The sequence below is a fragment of the Orbilia oligospora genome (assembly GCF_000225545.1).
Source record: "Orbilia oligospora ATCC 24927 unplaced genomic scaffold scaffold00078, whole genome shotgun sequence".
NCBI classification, from domain to species: Eukaryota; Fungi; Ascomycota; class Orbiliomycetes; order Orbiliales; family Orbiliaceae; genus Orbilia; species Orbilia oligospora.
The window spans coordinates 465,585-490,985 of NW_011645635.1; the positions used below are offsets into that span (position 1 = coordinate 465,585).

Consider the following 25,401-nt stretch of genomic DNA (forward strand, 5'->3'; position numbering starts at 1 on the left):
CATATTTGATCAGTGTAACTATGGGAGTTGATCAATACATTTAATCAATATATTAATATCAATTAGGATCCTCGAAGGTTGAAATTGGGAAAGGAAATACTCTACAATCGATATCTAGGCCCATTTAGAAACATACGTTAACATGTCTCATATCATCCGGATCTGAAGTTGTAAATCATGTGCATGATGCATGCTATGCCAAGCAAGCGGCCTCATTGCAAGTGGGCTGACTTCTCCTCACGATCTAATGCGTGCAGCGGTACCCGGCCGGCATTCCCTCTCGCTCACTGCAGCCTTCCAGCTCCCAGTGAGATCCCCACCATTGTGATGGATTCGACTTTATCCCGCATACTCTTCGATCCCACGGCTGTACAGATAGCTTTGTGTAAATATTATATCAGATTAATTATGATATTTCTCACGCAGTAAAGTCCGTATTCACAACTAGTCTTTGACCCATTTTTGAGTTGGAGGCGGGCGGTTTTTCTGGGGTGTTTCCTGAATCGCCCAAAGCAGGCATAGAAATAATCTGCTGCTCGAGTTTTCCGAAAGCCCCAAATCTCCTTGCAACTTGGCTAATGCAACCCGGAATTGTCGACCATGAAATAGATATCATTCTATGATGGACCTCGTTGACGAAGGAGACTTAGTGGAGGAATTATCGAAGAATAACTTCCTTTGGCTATTGCAATAACATTTTTTTTATTTCTTCCTTTCTCCATTTTGTTGCATTGGGTGGAGCTAGCAAGGGCAGAAAAACGAGGTTCTTCAGGTGGGTGGTCTCATCACCTCCTCCTTCAGCTGGGAGAGGAGAATCGTTCCTCATCCTTCAGTAGTACAGCAATTTCTATGCATACAATCGTTAAATTATCGAAAGATCCCTCGGAATAAAATACTAATATAATTTCATTAGCATCGTTATAGTCATACATCTTCACATACCTGAGTTATTTCCATCGCCCCAACGTTGCAACAAATTTTAAATCGAACATCTTCGGGCCGTTGATCGTGGAGGCTATAGAATCCATAACTTAAGAATGGTACTGGATTATAGGCCCATAGGGGCCCGTAATGCATCCGGGGGCAGATTTTCTCATGGATTCTTCACACCTGAGGAGAAACACTCTAAAACCGATTACATCGGTGCCTTCGCCGATGGTTTAATTGGAAGGCGGGATCGTAGGGCCACCAAGGATGATATGTGTATAAATCTGAGCTCTTCTCAATTCGGTGCAGCTAGAATTATTATCGAAGACGATGGCTCTACTTGTAGTAGAAGTTCTTCAAGGACCGGGGATAGCGAGAGGACGTCACGCACCAGTTCAAGTATCGAACAGGAACTTCCAGGCGGGACGTATTCACCACCAGTTACCGTACATCGTGGGAGAACGGTTTCGTATCTGACGCCACAGCCCATGTCGAAGCCACAGACCCCTATACGGAATGTCAAAATGCAACGCTTCCCGAGTCTATCTGGTGTTGACTTGACGAATCTTCCTCCAACTCCGGATTCTTTACGAGCCACTCCTTTATTTGGATCGGGGCTGGATATGAATAAGAGAAGGAGAGAGCCTTCGCCTGAGATTCCGAGTGCCGAGGACATTGAATCTGAGGCAGAAGTAGATCATCATTCAAACCTAGAAGGTGAAGAGGAGGATGGGTTAGAAGGAGATGAATGGGAGGATGTAGAAGAGGATGAAGATGGGGAGACTGACGACGGAGACAGCGTAAGATACGAAACGGCAAGCGACGACTACGAAGAAGATATGGAAGATAATAACTTCATCATTGGAGAGGAAGATGGCGATGGTGATGATTATGACATCGGAGAGGAAGAGGAGGAGGAGGAGGAGGAGGAACGAGAATTGCAAGGACGAGAAGGAGACAGACAATTGCATTTAGATGGAGCCATATCCCCCTACAATACAAATACAGACGAAGACTTGGATGAAGACGGCGCATACACTCCTAGGCTACGTGCCAAACTCGAGGCATCTCCTCAGATATCCCCCATCATTGAGTCAGCATCGACTTTTCCATCTCCTCCTCCTCCCACCAACACTCCTCTGTCCATCACCAACCTTCCACCCCCACTTCTTGCATCTACAGAACCTCCTCTTCTTGTCAACCGTACTTTCAAGTTGACTTCACATCTATTCTCTCGTCCATCATCCTCATCAATTTCTCATCCACCTTCTTCGACTTCGTCGTCGTCGTTCTCTTCTTTTTCTTCTGCCAACCAACCAGCAAGCTTCTCTGAAGATCTTTTATCGACTTCAACAGCTAGCTACGCGTCGGGCCTATCCAAATCAGATTCCATTCCTGTGACTTCGGTTTCTTCCTCTTCTTCTACCGTTGTCCACCTCTTATCCGATTTCATCGGAAACTCCCCTGCTTCTTCCTCTTCATCTATTCTTTCTATCGACAATCCTCTAGATCCGGTGAGCAACCATTTATCAAGTTTGCCTATCAATTGTTCATCGAATACCTTGAGTGAAAGTTGCTCTGGACTTTCCCTTAGCTCTCCAGGAAGGTTACTTCCCCACGGATTATCAAGACCTTCTTTCAATTCTTCAACAGCCTCATCTTCCTTGGAGCCATTGGAAAAAATGCCTCCATATATCCAGATCAAGAAGACAGACAAGGGGCTGTCGTTATCTTCCAGCATGGAACGACAGAACCCTAAGAAGAAGGCAATGCCCCAAGCCAAGAGCTGCATCCCAGAGAACCCGACAGAATTTCGCGACTACGCCCAAGAGTGCGTCTGGGCTGCAGATGCGGCGCGATTGAATCCTTGGAATCTCCACGAGGGAGAGTACGAGGTTCTTCGCGACCATCTCAATCAGTTACATGTCACCACGTATTTGAACATTCGGAATGGAATTCTTCGACTTTGGTTGAAGAATTCTAAGAAACGGGTGACGGTGGGGGAGGCAATGGGGTGTTGCAAGGAGGAAAGGTTCTTCGGGCTGGCCGAGGTGGCCTTCAATTGGCTGACGAGAAGTGGTTATATTAACCACGGGTGTCTTGAGATGCCCATAAGCTCGTCAACTAAGAAGCCAGGCACCCGGCGGAGGAAGACCATTGCCATAATTGGAGCAGGCATTTCGGGCCTCGCTGCGGCCAGACAACTCGAGGCACTCTTAGCCTCGTCTGGTGAGTGTTTGGGAGGGTCCGGTGTTCCCGACGTTGTTGTCTTCGAAGGAAGACACCGTCTGGGTGGTCGAGTTTTCTCGGCCACTTTAACACCGGGCCCTCACAACCTCCCGGACGGGCTGGAGCCAGCCGTCGACATTGGCGGGCAAATCGTGATGGGGTACGATGCCCGGAACCCCCTTGCTGCTCTGATCGTGGATCAGCTGGGAATACCTTTCCATACCATTGGAAGGGTGTTCCCGATCCACGATCACGACGGCAAGGTGATTGGGGACGGGCGGGATACCGTCATCGAGCTCGTCCACAACGACATCTTGAGGCGGCTATCAAAATTCAGCTATAAGGAGCCGCCGCCGCAGACCGCCCATGGTGATGTCGAATACATCACCAAATGCAAAGACCCATGGGGCGTGGGAGGGCCACCGCTTGCGGAGGTCCAGGGCGAGGGCCATGTGGCCCCGCCCATCCCACTGGCTGAGAGGGGGAGGGAGAAGAAGGAGACCCGGAAGCTCCGGAAGGCCCTTGAGGGGCTTAATATCAAGGTGGCGAAAGCCTACAACGGGGATGGTTTGGCTTGCCTTGGGAGGACTATGGAGAAGGTCCTCCCGGGGTATGCCAACCTCCTCAAGACGGACGCCAGGGATCTCCGTCTTTTCAACTGGTTCCAGGCCAACCTGGAGTACGGGAACGCGGTGGAGGTCAACGGTTCCAGTTTGGAACACTGGGACCAAGACGACGGGAACGAGCCGGCGGGGGCCCATACGATGATTATGGGCGGGTATTCTGAGCTAGCCAAGGGCCTCAGCTCCACACCATCGGAGCTTGACGTCCGCTTGAACCATGTGGTGACGAGGATCAAGTATGATCCTAAAAACAGCGAGAAGAAGGTGGCCCTGCAATTCGCAGATGGCCAGGCCTTCGAGGCCGATAAGGTCATCGTCACCTTACCCCTCGGGGTATTAAAGCGGGAGCATGGTGTGGACTTTGTCCCACCACTCCCAGAGGCCAAGCAGGATGCCATCAAGAGGCTTGGCTTTGGCCTTTTGAACAAAGTCATCATGGTGTACGAGGAGGCATTTTGGGATACCAACAATGCTGGGTTCGGTTGCTTGCGAAAAGCCGAGGAAGGTCAAGATGAGGACCTTTTCTCGAGCTACGAGAAGAAGAGGGGGCGCTTTTACATTTGGTGGAATACCACCGATGCGGTGGGCCGACCAACTCTGGTCGGTTTGATGGTTGGTGACGCTGCGGAGCAAGTCGAGGGCGAGGACCCAGAGGAGATCATCAAGGAGGCGACAGGCATACTGAAAAAGTGCTGGGGGGAGGATAAAGTCCCGGACAGACCAGAGGAGATCTTTGTGACTAAGTGGCGCAAAGACCCCTTTGCACTCGGGTCTTACTCTTACGTTGCACCCGGTTCGACCGGTGCTGATTATGACACTATTGCTGAGCCCATTAACGACCAGATATTCTTCGCCGGAGAGCATACAAGTCGGAAATACCCCGCTACAGTGCATGGGGCCTATATCAGTGGCCTCCGCGTGGCCGGCGAAGTCGCTGAAGCTATGCTCGGTCCTATCCATGTTCCGACCCCGCTAATTGGACCCCGCGTTATGAAGTCCAGACCTGAGGCTGTCGTGGAGACCACAACGATCAGGACGTCTTCGGTCGCTGGTCCTCGTGTGACAAAGTCTACGAACATCCAAATCACGAAAACGACAAAGGACCAGAGGGCGACGATCGCCTCTCGCAGGTCAACCATTAGCACAGCCGTGCGGCAGAAGACAAAGCGCAAGGCATCTGATGAGGATGAATACAGAGATCTGGCGAAGAGGGTCCGAACGAAAATCTCTCGAGCGGAAACTTCACAACAAAAGAGGAAGCATCAGGTGGCCTATGAGCCCGAACTAGAGGCTCGACCTATAAAGAAACCGCGAGTACCAAGTGTTCAAGCCGGGCCGCAGCAGAACTGCGTGCCCACTGACCCCAAGCCCGAAGAACCGAGGAAGGAAACTGCGAACCCGTTCTTGATATACCAAAAGGATTTCTTTAAGACAGCTCAGAACAGAGCAAACCATACGAAGCGTGAACAAACTGGTACCGCAGATGCCAAAGCTGACCGAAATGAAGTTCGGGTAGTTCTTGGAGATATGTGGAGGAGTGCCGCTCCAGAAACCAAAAACCGATATCAAGATCAGGCGAACCAGAACAAGCGCGATAACCTTGCCAAGATAAACGACCACAAGCGTCAAGTGGTAGCATGGGAACTGAGGCAGGTTACGAGCACCAGAGCTACCGTCATTCCTGCCCCCATCTCTTCATCACCAGCTCCGATCTCCTCGGCGGTATACCCTACCCCAGCTGACACAACGCCCTCCGTTGATGATCGGGAAGCAATATCATAAAGAACACACCACTTTGCCCATGGAATCTCTTTGGAATCGTAGAGCTTCTACGAAGTTTGATTCACACACATCTTTCCACCGGTCCTAGAAAACCTCATTTGGATAGACTCGGCCTTTCTTTTTCACATACATCCCCGCTCAAGATACAGCAGAAAGCGTGTGGGAACAGACCTACGGCGCAGATTTGTGCAAAATTTTCCCTTTTTAGAGAATCTCTTTTGCCTTTTATTTATGGCGTCTTGATTTCAGTAGGATGTCTTTCATACTGATGAGGACTCCTGGTTTTTTGTGTTTTATTGTTCGATACCATCGGGGTTGCTTTGTTTTTGTATTATGTACTCTAGTGGAGATGTTATTGTATTTTATGTAGATATAGGCTTAGCCTTTCTTTGGAATTTATGACTTCCAGATAGGTTCTTACTTTAAAGGATATACATTTTATGTGATACTGAGAAGTGCTACCGCACGATCCGTGTCACGGTTGTTTAAAGGCTATCTTATCCATTAAATACAATATGTAGAAGCCTCTCTATAGTCTATCTCCTCGAGTAAAAGAACCAAGTATTTCCTATCAACTAACCCCTTCTGTGAGAACCTGACATGCATATCCTCAAGTTAGCCATGTGACCATAATACCATTTAAATAGAACTTGTGCACAAGACGGAACAGTTCCCAAGAGGACAAACTTGTTCATGCTGTTTCTGTCATCAGGGACAGAAACCGTGCATGAAAGTTACCAATTCTTTTTTTTTATTTATTTATTTATTTTTTTCAGAGAGAAGATTAATTATTCCCTTTTCGTCAATGCGATGTAAAGGTCATAAGAGTTGAGAAAAACAGAGCGAGAAACGCACCGCCAGACGGCTCATACGTTTTTCTTCTCCGTCTACTGCTCTTTGCCTACTTTCGCTACGTCTAAGGATGACGATGGAGGATTCTCATCATTTTAGGAAGTTTAGGGGTGGATGGGTTGAGGTAAGGACGGGATAATTTGGTACTTACGTATATGTACGTGGTGTTGGATGGGTGAGGTGATACGCGCGGTAACTAATCGAAGCTCTGTCGGCGAGAAGCTAGGATATTGATCGCGATGCCTTGGTAGGCCTCTGAGAAGCGTATAGTCATTCGGTGGGGACTGTTCCCCTATCTATATCATTCCAGCTCGCGAAGCATACCTAGCTTACTGATGTTGAATTACCAAAGGGTGCACTGTGTAATGTAACTGACGGGTCGCGTGAGGACTCACCGAAATATATTATTTAAACCCCTAAAAATGCGTTGCGCCCGATGTTGGCCTCAACGCCACTTTGTTGGCGGCGAGGAGAAGAAGCGTGTTATCCGCCACAGCCTCCAGATTATGTGGCGGTGCAGCTTTTGACCTCATTTCGCAGAGCAGACGACCTCTCCCAAGCCTTCCACCGAACCATACCGTATATACTCCACAAATCCGCCTCGAAAACCTCACCAACATTTCACACCTTCCTTTTTCCTCATCTCTCCATATAGAATCTCAATCATCATGCCACAGGAACGATTGAGTAATGATGAGGTATGTTCTGCCTTACCTACTCTTTCTTTTTTTTACAATTGATTTGTCGTGTAGATGTGGCTAACCTGTCCTGCTCTGTCCTGTTGAAGTTCTTCACGAAGCTCTCCGACCTTTTAGTATCCAAAAAGGACCATGGATCTGTATTCCTTACACAAAAGAGACGTATGTTTATCGATTCTCTCTTCCCTATATATACTACTTTCTGCTAGTGAGACGACTGTTGTTAACATAATAGCCCAAAACTATGACTAGTATCCTACGACCCCTCCAACCCACCCCCCACAAAAACCCTAACACGTCCATCCAAAGTCACAAAACCCACATCGACAAAGAAGAAGCCCTCGTCGTCATCATCATCGATATTTACAAAAACAATCCATCCACAACCTACAGAAGCCGACCTGAAAGCCGACCTTCTATCCCTTCTCTCCGAACCCACAGCATCAGCAGAAGAAGAAACGTCAGAAACTACTACCCCAGTACCGATATTGATCAGAGCTACAAATGGGAAATCGAACGATCCGCGACATAATGGGAAGCATATTAAATTAAGTACTGTTGTCGAGACGGATCAGTTAGAGGCGTTCTTTACACGGTATGCTGAGGTGTGTAAGCAAGGATTGACGGGGTTGAAGAAGAAGGTTAGAAAGAATAAGAAGAACAAGAAGACAAAGAAGAAGTGAACCGTTCACTTTTGTTCGTTTTTTTGGCCTCGCGGGTGAAGAATGGTGAAATGTTTGGGTTTGGCTCAATTGGTTGGGGAGGAGGAGGGATATGGACGTTTGATAAGAGCTGAGAGAAGGGAGAATGGTGTGCATGATACCCGATACATACTCGAATATGCTACATATTTTTGGGGATTACTATTATTATTATTATTACGACGAAGCTATCCGTTTGGGAGGTTACTTTACATCATATGGAATGAAAGGGGAAGAAGAAGACAAAGAGGACTTTGATACGCTTTACAGTAGCATTCGGTTCACGAGATAACTTATGTGCACATCTCAAAAGCTTCTTTTTTTTAATACCAACCAACTTAAGAGTGAGAGATAATTCATGAACATTCATAAAAGGATGCCAAGAGATACTAGGATAATAAATGTTATACATGGTGAAGAGAAGGATGAAAGAAACGCCTATATGAAACGCCGATTGAGCCACAAAATCCCCTACCGCTTTAGATGAATAATGATTCCCCGTAGAGAGAAAGAAAGGGTGCAAAGGACCCAGGTATACCGGATATACAGAAGTAGTAGTAGTATCAGAAGAATAAAACGGAATCGTAGACAAATACCCATTCATGAATAATACTTCAGACATGCATATCCGATGAGAGAGAAACTAATATAATAATAATAATAATGATAAAGAAAAGGAAAAAAAACTTCCTCTATCGTCGAAATAACATTCGTAACCGCGCATTCGCTAAATTCGCCGCCATTGTTGCGGACGCTGATTGTGTGATTGGGGTATTATTTTGGGAATTCCACTGCGACCGAACGGTTTCCACGATTCTTAGGTCAGCAATGTTGACCTCTCCGGAGTAAATGTTTGAATCTGCGGCCGGTCGCCGCCGGCGGAGTCCGTCGCTACTGATACTACTACTAGGTCCCTCTATAGGAGAGGCGGCGAAGTCACTATTATCGTCTTCGGCACTAGCGACGATGCCTCTTTCTTCGTCATCGAGGTCTTGCGCGGGTATTACTCGGTTAGGACCCGAGCTATCGAGAAGATCTTGTTTGGACACCTTGACGGTGAGCATGGTGAGCTGGAGGAGGAGGATTATGAGGTCGATGAATATTAGGCGGAGGCGGGATATTGGACCTTCTATTAAAAGTACGGATAAAACGTAAGTATTAAAGTTCAAGCTAATCAGCTATCACTGATTAGGAGAGAGTGGTACGAACCTTGTCCTACAAAATCAATGATCATACCGCCGTGTAGGTATCCGCCGGTTGCCTCGGAGCCCGAGGCGGGTTCTGAGAAAAGATGAAAGAGGAAGCATATCAGCGTCGAGCCGAATATTGAAACTACCGCGGACCGCTTTTGGGTTCTTTGGGGTGTGGGGAAGTTCGGTGGCCGTTGGGCGAAGAGGTTCTGAAAAGCGTATGCATTTTGTATTAGTCCATCTAGGTTCATTATAGCTATAGAAATATAAGGATGATGGGAGGTATATAAAACGCTGACATACGATTTGGACGATAGCTCGGATGAGAAATCGAATGAAGCTTATACTAGACGTTTTGAATATGCGGTTTAGCTTATTTGTTCGAGATACCAGTACGCACTCCCATAGACATAAGCAGAATATGCATGCACATTTATGCCTCCAGGTGGACGGGATTTATTCATACTCGAGAAAATAAAGATACGAAAAATGACAATAAGTCACTATATCGAGGTTCCGGAGCATGTGATCTAACCATTCGGACTTCTTCGTGGTAAGCTGGTCTCTGGCGCGAACATTCGAATGCAGCGCTGAAGAGGCAGCAGGAGCATTGGCGTCATCATCTGAGGAACCAGCAGGCATGGTTGGTCGGCCGGCGGTCGGAGGTGGTCGGAGAAGTGAGGGAAAGGAGGAGGAGGACGGGTCTCCAAGCCCTGCAGAGGGGCTGGCATCGTTCATTGATCATGAAGAGGCTGGTGGAGGAACATCTGAGGTTGCAGTGGCTCCGGATGAAGGCGAATTCGAAGGCCAGGGAGGTTGCCTGGATTGCGACCTTTCGATTCAGTCAAAGGTGGGCAAACGTCTCCTAATCAGATCAGATATCGGGGACAAACAGTGCACCACAGCTGGGATATCTGGACTTCTGCTTCAGAAGCGCATGCGATCTGGGATGTATGTCCGAGTTTAGATGTACTTGAGTGATAATACATATAACCCTTATAGACCGGTTGTGAGCATCGTGGATGACGATGTTAGGTAATACTTAAGTAAGGTTGTGGTTGTGGTTGGAGGTTGACTTCTTTAAGTTGGACTGGGTTGAGGTTGCAATTGTGGTTTGTCTCTGCTACTGCTGATAACTCGCGTCTTCCCTTTGCTTCACGCGTTAACGAGCAAGCTTCTCCAAGTACTACACCTTCAACCACCAAGCTCTCTTGAAGAGAGTTCATAAGCCTCACTGCATTCCGGGGATAAAAGGACTGGATCGGACGTTCAGTATTCAACAATGGCCAGCAATTTCTTCGATCTTAAGAAACGAAAGGAAGCTGCAGCTGCTAGCTCGTCTTCTAAGCAAAAGGCAGGCCTGTCGCAAGCTGCAGATAGACCGGTTCCCTGGGTTGAGAAATAGTTGGTACTTCCCATTCTTTTCCTTATTTTACTCAATAACAGCTATCAATCTTTTATTTGATGCTATTTGAGAGACGATAGATGCTAATTGCTATGATCATTTAAATAGTCGCCCGAAAACTCTGAGCGATGTTACAGCCCAGGACCATACAGTATCGGTTCTTCGAAGGACACTACAATCTTCGAATGTGAGTTTTATATTCGCCTGCAAAACTTCACAAACAAAGAGTCAAGGAGAATTGGCAGCTGACGGTATGCTGTATTACAATAGTTACCTCACATGCTCTTCTATGGACCGCCTGGAACTGGTAAAACATCCACTATCCTGGCCCTGGCAAAAGAATTATACGGGTTCGTCGCATCCACTATTCAACATCAAACCAAAAGCATAAATATACACCCATACGAACGAATAATTGACATCGAGCTATAGTCCCGAGCTCATGAAAACCCGTGTCCTGGAACTGAACGCCTCCGACGAGCGTGGTATCTCCATTGTCCGTGAAAAGGTCAAAAACTTTGCCAAAATCGCCGTTTCCACTACAACAGCCGCCAATGCTTCGAAATACCCTTGTCCACCTTACAAAATTATCATTCTCGACGAAGCAGATTCTATGACACACGATGCACAGTCAGCGCTCAGAAGAACGATGGAGACGTATTCGAAAATTACCAGATTTTGCTTAATTTGCAACTACGTAACGAGAATTATCGATCCGCTGGCCAGCAGATGTTCGAAATTTAGGTTCAAACCGCTGGATGAGGGGAATACGAGGTTGAGATTGAGTAGTATCGCCGAGGCCGAGGGGGTTAAGTACCAGGAAGGTGTAGTTGATACTTTAATCAAAGTGGCAGATGGTGACCTGAGAAAAGCGATTACGTTCTTACAGTCGGCGGCAAAACTACATGGCGCGGTTAAGGAAAGGACTGGAGATGATATGGAAGTTGACAGCGGGGCCAAAGGTGGCGAGATTACGGTCAGGTCGATAGAAGAAATCGCTGGAGTTATACCAGAAAAGACAATCGACGATTTGATGCAGAGCATGGAGCCAAGACCGCATGGACAAGCCGTCTATACACCTGTTGCGACAATAGTTCAGGACATTGTCGCAGATGGGTGGAGTGCCGCACAGGTTCTTTTGCAGGTTAGTCCGTCACTTACTTTCTTGATGCTAGAACTAGCGCTGATATACAACCCTAGCTATACAACCGGCTTGTTTTCAGCGACATGCTTACCGGTAACCAGAAAAACCAGATCGTCGCGATCTTTTCAGAGATAGATAAGAGACTCGTGGATGGCGCTGACGAGCATCTGGTCATATTGGATATGTCCCTAAGAATTGCTGGCGTCCTTGGGGACACCGGTTCGTAGTTCGGAATTACAAGTTCGCCGATCGTTTGTGATATCTAAACCACGTCCCGGTCTTGTCAGACTCAGGCTTTTGAACACAACTCTACAGTGTAACTATAGATTTTGGGTTATTTTACCAGGATTAGATTCTATGGTACTACTATCTTTGAAGATCCAGCTGCACAAATGAGTGAGAAGCCTCTAGGATATCAATCTATTACGCAATCTCGATATAAGCGATAACGTAGAGGCGTAAAGCCATACAGAACAAAGCATAGTTGCAGATATCAAAACTCAACATGCATGAGATATAAATTGAGTGTAGCAGGAGTAATGCAAAACTTGCTAAAAACATATCAATTGGAGTATATAAAAAAAACAGGACATTAAACTCCTTCGCTCCACTATTTTTTGTTCTTTTTGCTTTGGAGGATAAAAATATTATGAAAGTTGGACCGATCTAACGTCCTGCACATATTCTCTCTTCGTCTAGCGGAACCACTTTTTTTTTTCTTTGTATGGTTTAGGGCTACGAGGCGACCTTCGTCTCGGTGAATTCTGGTGTAAAGTTTGCACCAGTTTGAATCTTTGCGACTTCGAAGTCTTCTGCTGATGGTGTTTGTGGCAGCTGTGATAAGACAATAAATCGTTAGCTCCATATACTCCCCAAACATACATATATAACTAGATATATTTCAGCATTCAAAAAAGCAGAACATTACTTACTGCAGATACCACAGCAGGATTATTCTTCCTAGCTGCCAATTCTTCCGCTGAGAAAACTTCTCGCGGCGGTAGGATGATTTCCTTTGCAAGCGGAGTAGTTTCTCCTTCAACACCCAACTTTGATACACCCTCTGAGATTTCCTCGCCTAGGATGCTGTCGCCTCTTCGCCTCAAAGCGACTTGTTGGTCGAAATCTGTACCGGCAAGTTCCGCCAATGGAGTTGCCGTCCCTGTATGGTCGGTGTGAAGAAGTGGAGCTGTTTGAACGAGCATATCTTCTAAGCTCCTTTCTGGAGGTGAAACTATATCTTCTGCGTCTGTTGGTGGGGTTTGTTGCTCAGATAGTGGGGGGAGTAGATCGTGCTCTCGAACAGCTGAAACTGGTGAAAGTATAGATGAAGCAGGTAATGGTAAAGTCTTTGGAAAGCTATCTATTCTAGTAATAGATTTTGGTGGAGCAGTGTTATCGAGTGATAGTGAATCTGAAGTTGAAGTCTGGGCTACCGTTGGCGGGGTGGCGTTGGTTTTATCTTCGCGAGGAGTCGTGGAGGACTCGTCGGTGAACACGACGAACTCTTCGGCCGGCTTGACATTATCGGTTATAGTTGACATTTTGTTATCTTTGTAGAAATTTTTTGTTTTTATTTTATTTTTTTGCCTTTCTAGCTTTGTTTTCGGTTCGTTCTCCGACAGGTTCTTGATTTGAAGTTGGAGGCGGATATCGGGGTTTCCGTTAACGTTGGGCTTATGGGGTGGTATGATATCACGGCGCGGGGCTGAGTCGGGATGAGGGACCTTAGGATATCCGAAATATTGGATTTAACGTTCGGCCTTGAACGTTAGGTACCTGCTGGCCGACTGGGTGTACCGCCCGCAAACAAAAAAAAAATTTTAACAGAAAAAATCTAAAAAATTTCTAGAATATAGGCGAGGTATGGGTACAGAACTAGGCGAAGTAGTGTATACTCGGAAGGGCTATTGATGTCAAAAGGGAAGTCTCGTGAGAATTTCGAAAAGAGCCAAGGCACTGCCTACTGTCTGGTTAGATGACGACTGGCGGGGTCTCAGATGATGCGTTGTATGGGAGAAATAAAGCCACATACCTCACAGCTTTGATGCTATTACGACAATTCTTTGACTGGTGTTTTTTATATATATTAAGATCGATTGAGGGATGGAGGGAGAGGCAAAAGAGGAAGGATTGTATCAATAGGTAATGATAGGGTAGGTCTTTATGGATACGTCCTCAGTGACTTATATATATGTACCCAGCCCGGTCTATTCTTTGAGATCCTGCGTGAGGGATCAATAGGAATACTTAATTATAGATTCTGATGACCAACATGCAACAGACCCTTTCGATAGACGAGGGAAAGAAAAAAAAAAGTAATCAAGATATTAAAAAATATGAGTACAGGATGTCCTGATTGGCAGGAAGCTTAATCAAATTCCCTGGTATTACCCTTCCTGTAAACCACGAGCAATTCTAGCCGGTTGAACCCTGAGTGAAGTGTGGTGACGTCAAGGATTTAAAATACAGGGCAGATCAAGACTCGAAAAACCCTTTCCTTTTGCATCTGTTAGTTTCCACAGGAATGTAAACCAGTACACACTAGTTAAGCAGCTAGAACTTAGGATCGTTAAGTACTCGCCCTCTCGTTTTTCCGAAATCTTCGGCTCTTCTCAACCAGATTCATGCTGTATCGATATATCGATACTCTGTGACACAAAGGTCTGTGTAACACACAAGCTCACTCGCAACGCAATTTTCGTTTAAATTACAACACCAGCATGGTCTTTCAGTCCGCTTCCTCATTTTATAAGCGTATTTTCAATATCAATTAAATTAGGATTAGGATATCCGGATTAGAATTTAGCTTGACCTATTTTCGTCCCAGTGCACTTGTTTAAACCCCTAATCTGGGAATAGAATTGTTCGCCGTTATTAACTTGGCTGGTTATATATACTTGGGCCGCAAATTTTAGAGGAGGATGGTTGATATACGAACATATGATCTATCGATATCGATCATGAGCACGCGAGGATAGGAATAAGTTGCATATGCGATGTGATTATAATTAATTGCATCAATTATCGATCTAGGTTATACAATAAGTCAAGTCTAGCTAATCCTCGCGTTTAATTTTTCAATTTGCATACCACCTGCATTGAGTTGCGTTCTATTCGAATATAGCCGTCGAGAATTTTTAGCACTTGATTTTATCCAATTTGATATTCAAAATTCTGGAAAAGAAAAGAGAGAAAAAGCTCTCGATTGGGAAATTAACGCAACCTTTGATTCCAGCCCCGACGGTGGTCTTGGGTAGACTATCGCTTGGGAGGTGGATCTTTGGCTGTCTCATCATTCGATAGGGGGTCTTTGGCTGTCTCGTCATTCGATGGGGGGTCTTTGGCTGTCTCGTCATCTGATGGGGGGTCTTTGGCTGTCTCGTCATCTGATGGGGGGTCTTTCGTTGTCTCGTCATCTGATGGGGGGTCTTTCGTTGTCTCATCATTTGATGGGGGGTCCTTAGTTGTCTTATCATTCTTGACGCGGTTTTTATCCGCGAAGGGGTCATCAATGCCTTTGTCATCTCCGAAAGGGTCATCGGGGGTATCTTTATTTTTATCGTCACCCGAGGGGGGGTCTTTAGCTGGCTTATCATTTGACGGTGGGTCCTTTTTCGCTGGCTTATCGTTTGACGGCGGGTCCTTGACGGGCTTGTCACCCGACGATGAATCTTTACCACCCCCCTTATCTTCGGGAAAGTCTTCTTCGTTCTCATCATCTGAGAAAGCATTTTTCTCGTCATCCCACGTTTCAGGCGCGTCCTCGAATACATCATCATCATCATCATCTGCATCTGCATCCCCTTCTTCCTTTCTCATTATCTTTTCCCGCTCTGTGTTCTCTTTTTGTCGTTCAGCGTTTTCCTGCTCTATACCGGTTACCTCGTCATCAAAGGCTGGCGAAGCACCCCCCTCAAAATTTACATCTGGTTCACGCTCATATCGCATGCCCCTCAACGCCCTCCAAATCTCTTTCCATGGTGTTCCTTCAACCTCGAGGTCGCCCGGCGCTTCGTTTCCAGGAGGTGTATTCGGCCAATCGAAATCAATTAGGCTTTCTATCGAGTTCTTTTCCCCGTTTATTGTACTGCCCATGTCATCATAATTTTTCTTGTCCGGGAAGAACGCGCGAGGTTTAGGGACACGATAGAACCATGGGTGGGGTGTCACCCAGGTATGTTGTCCACGAGCGCATCCGAAATAAACTCCATTGGATGAAGGACTAGCAGCAATTCCCCGATATATCCGTTCCCATCTTACTTTCTTCCCTTTCAATCTATCCATAATAGTCTTTTTAGCTTTGACTCTGGTGTTCGAACAAGCGGGCCACATGTGCGTGGCACCCCATGGTATTATGCTAGGCGGGAAAATGTTGTCAGTATCAGCGTTCAATTCGAGCTTGATTAAAACATTCCATTAATTTTGCTTTCATGCATGTGTGTACCTTGTTTTCGTATCCTTCTCAGTTAGCCACACAACCCAGATTCGTACTCCGTGATATTTTTCATCTTCGGGGTCTTCGCAATCCACCATCTCAAGGTCTCCAAGCTTCCCTGGGGTGTGGCTCTCTTCTCCACGGTAAGTCGGGAAACCTGAGTCCGGGCTATAGCCCAGACACTTCCCAGAGGCGTGATGTCGAATCATTCCACTCCAAAAAGAAATATTCCTCGTCTCACGTTTGAACATTCGTATTAATCCATCGAAAGCCCAACGGTAGCTTGGCGTGGGATGGTTGATGCTCTTGTCGTCACAACCTTTACTCTTGTCAATCTGAGTACATTTGCACGGCGCATGCGTAGGAAATGTCTCGCTAGGAATGTAACGGAGGCAGCGCTGGTATTTGTCACCGTCAGCCTCGAATGCTAAAAGAGATAAACAGAGATGAAATTGTTAGTTAAATATTTTAACACTTATACGTAGTGAATTTAGATAGTTAGAAATGCTAGGATTGGAGCGTCTCCGGTAACACCGTGGTTTTCTCTTACATATGGCTCCTGACCACAAATATCTTAATGGCTCATTCAAATCTCTTCCCATAAATTCCGTGCTCTTCGGATCGATCATGAAGAGATTTGGATAAACGTATGTCTGCATGTCTCCGGCCCTTTTGGTGAGATTCACCGATGGTGGTATCTCGAGTCCTCGGGCCGCGCATGTGACCATGCTCATACCCCAAAGGGTAGCAAATGAAAGGACGGCCTTGGTGATGAATGTATGCATTTTGATTCATGAGTCCCTATCTAGAGATAGACCGGCTCAATAACGTTTTTGTGGGTTTGGTCCCTGTTCTAAGGGATGGAATAAAACACCTACAGGTTTAATCGAAATCACAGAAACTGGCATTCGATATTCATAAACTAATATTGTTCGTTCAATTTGCTTGCAATCAGTCTATACCAATTCAATATTATATCATCGTACACAGCCTCTAGAACTGCAACATTGCTGTGCCTATGCCTTACAACATAATAGCAAAACCCAGTGTTTTAGGTTCAAAGGCATGAGTTGGGGACCGTGCTCAACTGTGCTTTGATCGTGCCCATGTTATGGTCGATCTCGTGCCCATGTTCAGCACTAAAGAGTGATGGCGGCGTGGGCTCAAAGCTGCTAGTAATATAATTCTGAGCCACATCAATAGCATCCATAGCACCTTCCCATCCAATATCTTAGCAGTTTCGAAACCACTATTCGTAGAACCCGTGCAGCGTTTTGCTGTAGCGCGGCTACACACCGTGTTGGATATTGTGGTAATCGTTGACATACACCTTGCGGCATCGTGTAAACTACCTTAGGAAGAATTTCGATACGATATATTAAATATATGGGAAATCTTTCCAAATAACGTATGCACGTATACAAGACGATACATATATTAACAGATCGATAAAGTGGTATATAATAGTGTAATTAAGCACGCATGTAATGACAACTACTTACTATTTTTTCATTGTCAAGACTTCGAAGCTTCTTAGATTGGAGAAATACTGTCATCTAGCTAGTCGAGATCGAACGGCCGGCTAACGTAGCTAACTAGGGATATCCATATCAATAGTAAATTTTTACTTGCCAGCTACGCACTGCACAGGGGTAAAAAATCACTCGATTCAATATGTCACATTATCGATCGTCGACTCCGTGATTGTTACGTAGATCACGCTAGCCACTGTAGTGCAACTTTCCGTTGGCTATAGACTTTTAGCCCTATAACGTTGTGGCGGCTGAGGCGGCTTTCACGTCGTATAAACTAAACTCGGGTAAATTTAACTGAGTATTCAATTTATGTAATCAACTTTTGAAAGTGATAAGTCTAGGAGAATTGGCAAAGGTTGTAGAAACTCTATTCTGATTGTAAATCTCGAAGGTCCCCCTATGGCTTACGGGATAAATTCTAAGTAGATATCATAATTTGCAATCCGAACAACTGATAGAAGAAAAAAAGGTCCTGGCCCAATTCCGAGCATTCTACAAGCACATCAATTCTTCAAACAAGTCTAGATCTGAGGCGTCTGATACTACGCAAAATCCACTAAATTTTCCATTGCAAATTTATCCAACTCCTGTTCAGAAATATCAGGACTGTCACTCTCAGGAACTCTAAAGTACCATGGATGAGAGTTTATAGCAGTATAATCCGATTCATGGCATCCGAAGTAGACAGTATCTTCACTGTTAGGATCAGTATTGAATACCAACCCTCGAAAGTGCCTTTTGTTGTTCGATCCTTTTGCTACACAAGTTTGCCAGCGATGGGTGCCGGTCATTGGGATAATTCTAACAAGGTATACATAATATGCGTTAGCTATTATATGAGGACATATACCAATATCTATTCCAGTTGTGGTGGTTCTAAAACGGTTCGGAATGCTAGATACCTTGTAGGTCCATCCTTTTTGAAGATCCAAATCAACCAAAGCTGGGAAAAGTCAGGAGGCTCGGTTTTGCACTCCTTAACGACGACATCCCCGATTTTACCGTATGTCAATTGATCAGTAAATGGAGGAGGCGATGTGCGTGGTGGTACATATGTCAGGCACTTGTCGCTCAGTGCGGACTCAATCCAACCGTACCAGAAAGGCAGCTGTTTTTCGCCAAACTTCCCCTTCTGAACGCTATCATCTATAACGCCGTTTTCGTAGATCTCCGGGTAAAGGAGTCTGCCTTTAATATTCCATTGGAAACGAGGTGTAGGGGAGTTGATGTTATTATCTTTATCACACGGCCCGGTCGTGCAACTACAAGCATCAACAACGACGCCTCCGCCTTCAGTATCTTTATCTCTAACAGCCAAACATTTCTGCACGCCTGGCTTAAGGATATTTTTAGACTTCTTTCCCGTTTTCGATATTCTCTTCAGTTTGCCGAACTCTGTATCCCAGGATTGATATCGTTAATTAAAAGAAACATATGGAGTAATAGAAATAAAACGTGCCCGGTTTATAAATTTATACTCACCAAATGCGCCAGACCATATAAACTCAGCTGCGTACCGCAGAGTCATCATCTCACTCCCTTCCACATCCATGGTGTTGTACCGATAAAAGTCTGGGGCGACGAGTTTTGTCGTTCCATTTTGTTGCGTACCGGCCCTCCGTTCTAGGTCAAGCGGAAAGGCTATTGCTTGGACATGGCAAGCTGCCAGGCCCAAGGACACGAGCAAAGATACGGAGTTGAATTTGCTTTGTAGCTTCATGTTGTCTGGGAGTGATGGATTAACAATTTGCTATGATTGAGATTAGATCAGGGTATAACCTAACTGAATCAGATCCCTTACATACGGTATTGTTTTTTTGATGCTTCCTTGAGGCGAACTATTCTTACTGGATAATGTAACCTATACAAAAGCCAATTAAATTGGCTATCTATGGTTTGTGGGATGTATGCAGTTCTTTGCGTTTAGATGTGCACAGTTAGGTATAGTATAAACTTAGAAATTGGAGTGCACGGCCGCCGGAAAACTATTCGATTTCAACGAGTGTTTAGTCTCCAAATCAAATTAATGAATTCGATCATGGGAGCATAGCCTACCCAAGGTTAGGTTGGTTCCAAGCGCGATTACGTCGGTCTAAAATCGATCTTGTTATATCCCGATTTAACTTTTACGATTTAGGTCGATAACGGTATACGCAGCCTCAATGCGTTTATAATCAATTAATAGAAACCATTTGTCTCTCACGCTACATAGATAGACTACTGATTGTTTTTATGACCATAACTTGGTCTAAGCCCAACCGTCTGTGGCACACTACAAAGCATATGGGTTTGAGATTACAACAAACCGCGAGCTCGGAGCACAGTTGAGGAGCCTGGCGGCAGGGTAAGTTTGGAGTTAGATTCACTGGGTGTGGCGTAGGAAAACTTTCGAACAAAATCGACTCGAAGGCGAGATTCTAGGATCTGTTGTAAATTTCTAGGCTTCTTCTAACTTAAGTGCATCATACCGACTTAATATGTTTTTCATATTGGTATAAACTTAAATGATTGAATAAAATAAAAATCTTATGGTTTGCAACGTTTGTCCTTCGGTTTGTTATCTCCTGCGCAGTTCGATTTGGGAATAAGTTATCGACTGAAGGAACTGCCAACTAACACCAACTAGCTAATATCATTACACCTTCGATACTCTAACTGAAATCAATGGCAAGCCTTGATCATAAAACAAGTACCTCGTAAGCGCGCACAGAGCGCTTTCAAATAAAAACATCATTGCGGTAAACGCCACCCAGTGCAGTCTTGTAACCCGAACGCCGCCAACAATAGTAAACCCAAAGCATAACATCACACATTCTGTTTGGCCATCCTCTTTTTCCGAAACTCAGGGTAATTCGGGAACAGTGCTGTGCACATCTCCGTCCAAAAAACATCTGGAGTCCTATTCCCTTGCCCCTCTTTCCGCATCGCTTCTTTGCAATAACTGTCTGCTAAGGGCATCTCCCTCTGGCAGCACAGAATGGTTTGATATCGATCAGAATTAAGTTCTATTCTATACATTTGGTAGTCGATGGCATCATAGTACCACCACCCTATTTCTGCCACAATAGGATCACTCTTCCATAGACCTGTCCCACAGCCGTAAACTAGTAGGGAACGTTTTGGTCCAGCGATTATAGTTGGTTGCTGGCCTTCCGGACAGGTCTCGTTCCACATTCTAGGTAGAAAACTATTTTGTGATTCCAAAAATAAGCATCGGGGCATAAATTTCTAAAAGGGGTTATCAAAATATCTTTAGACTTACTTAATAGTCGAATTTGTATTCCTCCAATCATTCAACTTAAAATACTGGTACTGATTGTTTCTATCACATACCTCCGAGGTGAGGTTACCATACGTAGTAGCCGGGTATACTGAAGTATGTGGTAACGCATTTGCTAGCGCAGGTTTCCACTCCAAGCACCTCCCAGTTCCAGTATTACCTATCAGACCCTCAAAATTCGTCGCATTGTCAGTTTTGGCCTCGTTGTATTTGGTCGATAGAACCCATTGCTCCCCCATATCATGGGGAGCGCCTCTTTCTACACAACCACGAGTGCCGACGGGTTGGAAAGTCGAATTGGGTGGCGACCAGTCTATGAGGCATAAACCCCGCCCTATTTCATCACTCTGTTCGGCCCAACCTATAAAGACGGTGAGAATTATGGTTAGGATGGCGAGGCTATGCTATAATAATATACTTTGTTTTCTTTTTCTTATTTTTTTTTACACCCGGATCACGGTACATTTGAAAACTAGCATTTGAAGTGTGCATCTCATATGATCATTCCGAGCGAGGCAAGACGGATTGGAACGATATAGCTATAGATAGTACACTTACGAAATCTGGTTAACGGAGAGCCCCCAAATACCTCAAATGGTGGGTACGTTGTTTCCTTAATCCCTTCGAAAACTTGAGCAGTAGAAAACTTCAGAAGCGTATAAGCCGCGATTGCATAATTATTTATATAAAATCTCATGATACTCCAAATCAGGAAAATCAGATTAGAAGGGGGAAATCGAAGGAGGAAAATAGAAAGAGAAAAAAAGGAAGAAACTCAGCCAATAGGCTATAAAGAAAGCAAGTGTATTGCTTGTACGTATTAAACTATGAGGCCGAGGTGTATCCTGAGCGTATGAGTATATGAAACGTAAACAAGGGCATCAGGTCCAAATTCGTTATAATAACTTGTTACATTTACCAATAGCTTGGTTGAAGAGTGTACCTCTATACAGTTACATTCTAGATCTGTTTAGACATACACCGCGTTCCTCTTATACATGTTTATGTAGACCGTCACAATACTAATGATTCTAGGTGGTTAAACTTGCTATCTAACCAGGCTGTACAGAGCCGGCGTTTCGAGATTAACGACACCTATTCAAAAAAAAAGTTGCGTTGTATGTTGTATTTTAGTTAGTATTGCCCTTGGTATGGGACCAGGAGATGGAAGGTTTTTGGCTATAACTTCAAATGGTAACAACATAATTTGTATTATTTTGTCATAAAGATCGAGATTAGCCTTATAAACCAGAAAAATTTAAATCGGAATGCTAATTCACTAATGTGTCAAACCGAACTCACAAAAAGTTTACGCCTCAATGCTATAAAGTAACGCCCAATACTAACAAATCCAACGCCTGAAACACCATTGAGAACGAACAATTCGTTTCATAAGGGTAAATATATCGAAAAAAGGAAAAGGCCTCGTTTCCCCCTTCCTCCCTGCCTCACAATCTCTTACCTGTATGTTTTGCCTTGTAAACGTTTTTTCTGGTTTCCAACTGAGCCGTCTGACTTGCGCTTTTTTGAAGGCACAGAGTTTTCCTTTAATTGTTTCGTTTTCGGCTTTGGATGTTGTTCTGCCATGAGTTGGGATAAAGTTGGCATATCTTCATCGGACTCGGACGTTAGATCAAAAAATCCTCTTTTCTTCGTTGTTGGCGACGGTGCACTAGGTGAGGGAGGTGGAGAGGATGTGTGCCTCGAGGGTGATGACACGATAGTAATGGACTCCTTCCTTATAGTATGAGAAGTTGTTGTTCTCACTGTATTTCCAGATTTCGGTTTAACGGACTGAAGAGCGGGCTTCGCCACATTCACACCAGAAATTCTACTTGGCGGTTTGAATGGTTTGAGATTGCTCATGGATGCCTGAGGCAGTTCTAATGGAACAGACTGTGGTTCTACACTAGAGCTCTTGGGAGGATCAGGAGTTGGGCTTTTGAGGATTGGTGGCGGCGGCGGCGCAGCATTATCGGCCTCATAACGGGTTTTAAACCTTTGGATTTGCTGGTGGTCCATGTTGCGCATTTTTTGTAGAAGTGAAACCATTAAGTTTGTAGCGCGGCTGTGTCCAACATGGCTAGTCGGTTGTAATTTTTGTTGATCCTCTGGGTAAGCGTCAAGCCGTGGGGCGTTTATCAATTCATCGTCGTCGCCATATAGAGATTGATAATTCATACGAAGCTCCCGTTCTTGGCGTTCCGACAAGCGATACGATGCTTCCGGTATTGGTTCTGGAAAGGGTTCCTCTTCCAAAGTGCGAAACATGTGGTCATCGTCGTCATCGTCGCTTATTACAAGTGGTGCCTTTGAATTTCCCTCAAGTTGCGTCTGCTTTGGTTTTTTGGACTTTGGAGTAAGTCCCTCAAGTGCCGCCGCAGTCGTGAATCCGGTTTCGACACCTTCTGGCATAAACCATTTCTTTGGCGGTGCCTTTTTCTTCCCTTTCCGCTTCCCTGGCGGCGATACTGCTCTGCTTTCTGGTGTTATTTCAATGGTCATCTTCACGCACTCGGTCTCGATATCGTTAGGTAGAATTCTCGGTGAGATCTCCTTGTCATACGTAAATGTGTTTCCCTTGGTTATTGCGTTTTGCATCCATCGATAGTTATCCTGCGCGCGTTCCCACTTGGCCTCTTCCTTCCCCTCTGTTACCAATACAACGACACCACCAGCCCTCTTGCGACCTGTTCTGCCCATACGTTGCAACATACGGATGGGCGAGGCCGATGCATCAAAACAGACGATGAAATCTACCTCTCCAATATCTAGCCCCTCTTCACCGATGCTAGTCGCCACCAAAACATTGAACTCTCCGTTTTTGAATCTCTCAACGGTTTCCTGCTGTACCTTTTGAGACATGCCTTCCCCGGTAGTCCCAGCGCTCTGGCCAACGAATATCCTCGGCTTGATGATTGGCTCATGTATCTTAAGCACCCTCAGTATCTCATCACCACTTTTTCGATAATTTGAGAAGACCATGACCCTCGTATCCTTCTCACCGCGTTCAGCAGCTTCTGTGAAATGACGTAGGATAGTGCCACAAAGGTAATCAAGTTTAGGGTGACCAAGAAATTCTTTCTCATTCGTTAGACCTCTGCATCTGTTCATCATGGCAAGGAATTGTTTATCCTGGAAAAGCGCAGAGACGGCCTTCCCTCCCCCGGAAGATTTGGAGCTCTTCTCATTTTGGAATTCTCTAAGGTAGTCGTAGAATGGGCGTATTCCATGGTAAAGGAGAAGCTCCCAGCTATAAGCGAGTGAACTTAAATTAGCGAAGAGGCTGAGAATCGAGCCTCTTAGGCCTGGAGGGGCGGCTCTTCCTGCCGGGCTGACGATATATCTCTTTTTGGCTTCCGTTAATGCAAACGCTGTTAGATTCGCTGGGTCTGTTATATAGCAGGCTTTCATGTTATTGAGCTTCTCAAGCATCGGTTTGAGAGCCTTGCTAAACAGATCGCGAATCATTGTAATCTCATCCGTTAGTGGGAATTTTTCGAGTTGAATTTCCCGTTGGTGAATGTACTGCCTAATGTCAATCGACTCCTCCGTCCGAATTTCTGTCCGAGCGATACCTAGTGAGGTAATAACTGCTTGCACAGATTCGACCTTCGATCCCGGGGTAGCAGTCAGGGCCATAACCCGAAAGCTATTATTGAACCGTCGTATGTACCGGATTACTTTGCAGTAGGCGTACTCACCGGTAGCGCGGTGAGCTTCGTCGACAACTATCAGTACTATCCTCTTCGGATCACATCGGCCAGATGTCAAATCCGTTTCGAGAGTTTGGGGCGTTAGGAAAAACAACCGCTTTTCATTCCAGTAGTCCGCCCGGTGGCCTGGAGAGACATGACCGGTTAACAAGCACGTATCGCTTTTCGGTATACCTACGATCTTATGGCAGGCATCGACTTGTTGAGCGACTAGTGGTTTTGTTGGGGCCATGAAAATAATCTGAGACTCAGGTGCCCATCTGTACCAATTGTACATGACGGTAGCAGCTATGAATGTTTTCCCAAGACCTAAGTATATCTGGTTAGATATAGAATTTCAAACTATAGTGGGAGCTATGAGCATACCAGTAGGTAAAGCCACTAAGACGTTTGTGAATAATGCCCTTTTGGTGATGTTGAACTGGTAGTCTCTGTGGGACACATTTGTTGGGTATATCCATGTCTTTGCAGCCTCTCGATCGATCTTGTGGTGCGTCGGCGCTTCATCGTGGTTCACCAACCGCCAGCTTCGAACAGTAGTCTCTCTTTCTTCACCTTCATCTGCCACATCTCCGAACAAAGTTCTCTGCCTAAGATTACCAGGTGCAGCATTCGTAGTCGGGGCTGGTCTGAAGTCATGTTCCTCATCGATGATATCCGAGGAGAATATATTATCTAGGTCGTATGTATCTTCTATCGTGCTGGTCTTCGATACCCGACCTGGTGTGAAACTACTTCTTTGATTCCGCGGGGAACTTTGCTTCCGTCCCTGGGTGTTCTGCTTCTCTTCAATTTGCCTGGTTGCAGCTATCAGGAGCTCGTCGTCCAAATCGTCGCCATAATCGTCATCGCTCAAAAAAGACATCGTTTAAGAACATGGA

General features: G+C 45.3%; 9 protein-coding genes across 9 annotated transcripts; 3 read left to right on the forward strand and 6 right to left on the reverse strand.

Moving 5' to 3' along the window:
• Positions 1 to 1,037: 1,037 nt before the first annotated feature.
• Positions 1,038 to 5,561, forward strand: AOL_s00078g143 (uncharacterized protein; the record flags this gene model as incomplete). The annotated part of the gene is made up of 1 exon (XM_011123406.1): positions 1,038 to 5,561. One exon carries the CDS (start codon positions 1,038 to 1,040, stop codon positions 5,559 to 5,561), a length of 4,524 nt encoding a protein of 1,507 aa, XP_011121708.1.
• A 1,520-nt stretch (positions 5,562 to 7,081) lies between these two features.
• On the forward strand, positions 7,082 to 7,794 carry AOL_s00078g144 (uncharacterized protein; the record flags this gene model as incomplete). The annotated part of the gene is made up of 3 exons (XM_011123407.1): positions 7,082 to 7,111; positions 7,201 to 7,273; positions 7,364 to 7,794. 3 exons carry the CDS (start codon positions 7,082 to 7,084, stop codon positions 7,792 to 7,794), a joined length of 534 nt encoding a protein of 177 aa, XP_011121709.1.
• Positions 7,795 to 8,504: 710 nt separating this feature from the next.
• On the reverse strand, positions 8,505 to 9,644 carry AOL_s00078g145 (uncharacterized protein; the record flags this gene model as incomplete). Its single annotated transcript, XM_011123408.1, has 4 exons — positions 8,505 to 8,941; positions 9,022 to 9,211; positions 9,306 to 9,348; positions 9,469 to 9,644. The coding sequence occupies 4 exons, from the start codon at positions 9,642 to 9,644 to the stop codon at positions 8,505 to 8,507; spliced, it is 846 nt and encodes a 281-aa protein (XP_011121710.1).
• Positions 9,645 to 10,284: 640 nt separating this feature from the next.
• On the forward strand, positions 10,285 to 11,778 carry AOL_s00078g146 (uncharacterized protein; the record flags this gene model as incomplete). The annotated part of the gene is made up of 5 exons (XM_011123409.1): positions 10,285 to 10,406; positions 10,516 to 10,594; positions 10,678 to 10,757; positions 10,840 to 11,551; positions 11,608 to 11,778. 5 exons carry the CDS (start codon positions 10,285 to 10,287, stop codon positions 11,776 to 11,778), a joined length of 1,164 nt encoding a protein of 387 aa, XP_011121711.1.
• Positions 11,779 to 12,286: 508 nt separating this feature from the next.
• On the reverse strand, positions 12,287 to 13,095 carry AOL_s00078g147 (uncharacterized protein; the record flags this gene model as incomplete). Its single annotated transcript, XM_011123410.1, has 2 exons — positions 12,287 to 12,385; positions 12,484 to 13,095. 2 exons carry the CDS (start codon positions 13,093 to 13,095, stop codon positions 12,287 to 12,289), a joined length of 711 nt encoding a protein of 236 aa, XP_011121712.1.
• A 1,717-nt stretch (positions 13,096 to 14,812) lies between these two features.
• On the reverse strand, positions 14,813 to 16,774 carry AOL_s00078g148 (uncharacterized protein; the record flags this gene model as incomplete). Its single annotated transcript, XM_011123411.1, has 3 exons — positions 14,813 to 15,911; positions 15,999 to 16,416; positions 16,540 to 16,774. The coding sequence occupies 3 exons, from the start codon at positions 16,772 to 16,774 to the stop codon at positions 14,813 to 14,815; spliced, it is 1,752 nt and encodes a 583-aa protein (XP_011121713.1).
• A 1,292-nt stretch (positions 16,775 to 18,066) lies between these two features.
• Positions 18,067 to 19,244, reverse strand: AOL_s00078g149 (uncharacterized protein; the record flags this gene model as incomplete). The annotated part of the gene is made up of 3 exons (XM_011123412.1): positions 18,067 to 18,325; positions 18,427 to 18,919; positions 19,007 to 19,244. The coding sequence occupies 3 exons, from the start codon at positions 19,242 to 19,244 to the stop codon at positions 18,067 to 18,069; spliced, it is 990 nt and encodes a 329-aa protein (XP_011121714.1).
• A 1,085-nt stretch (positions 19,245 to 20,329) lies between these two features.
• On the reverse strand, positions 20,330 to 21,043 carry AOL_s00078g150 (uncharacterized protein; the record flags this gene model as incomplete). Its single annotated transcript, XM_011123413.1, has 2 exons — positions 20,330 to 20,699; positions 20,787 to 21,043. 2 exons carry the CDS (start codon positions 21,041 to 21,043, stop codon positions 20,330 to 20,332), a joined length of 627 nt encoding a protein of 208 aa, XP_011121715.1.
• A 1,219-nt stretch (positions 21,044 to 22,262) lies between these two features.
• AOL_s00078g151 (uncharacterized protein) lies at positions 22,263 to 25,385 on the reverse strand (the record flags this gene model as incomplete). The annotated part of the gene is made up of 2 exons (XM_011123414.1): positions 22,263 to 24,829; positions 24,887 to 25,385. 2 exons carry the CDS (start codon positions 25,383 to 25,385, stop codon positions 22,263 to 22,265), a joined length of 3,066 nt encoding a protein of 1,021 aa, XP_011121716.1.
• Between the last annotated feature and the right edge of the window lie 16 nt (positions 25,386 to 25,401).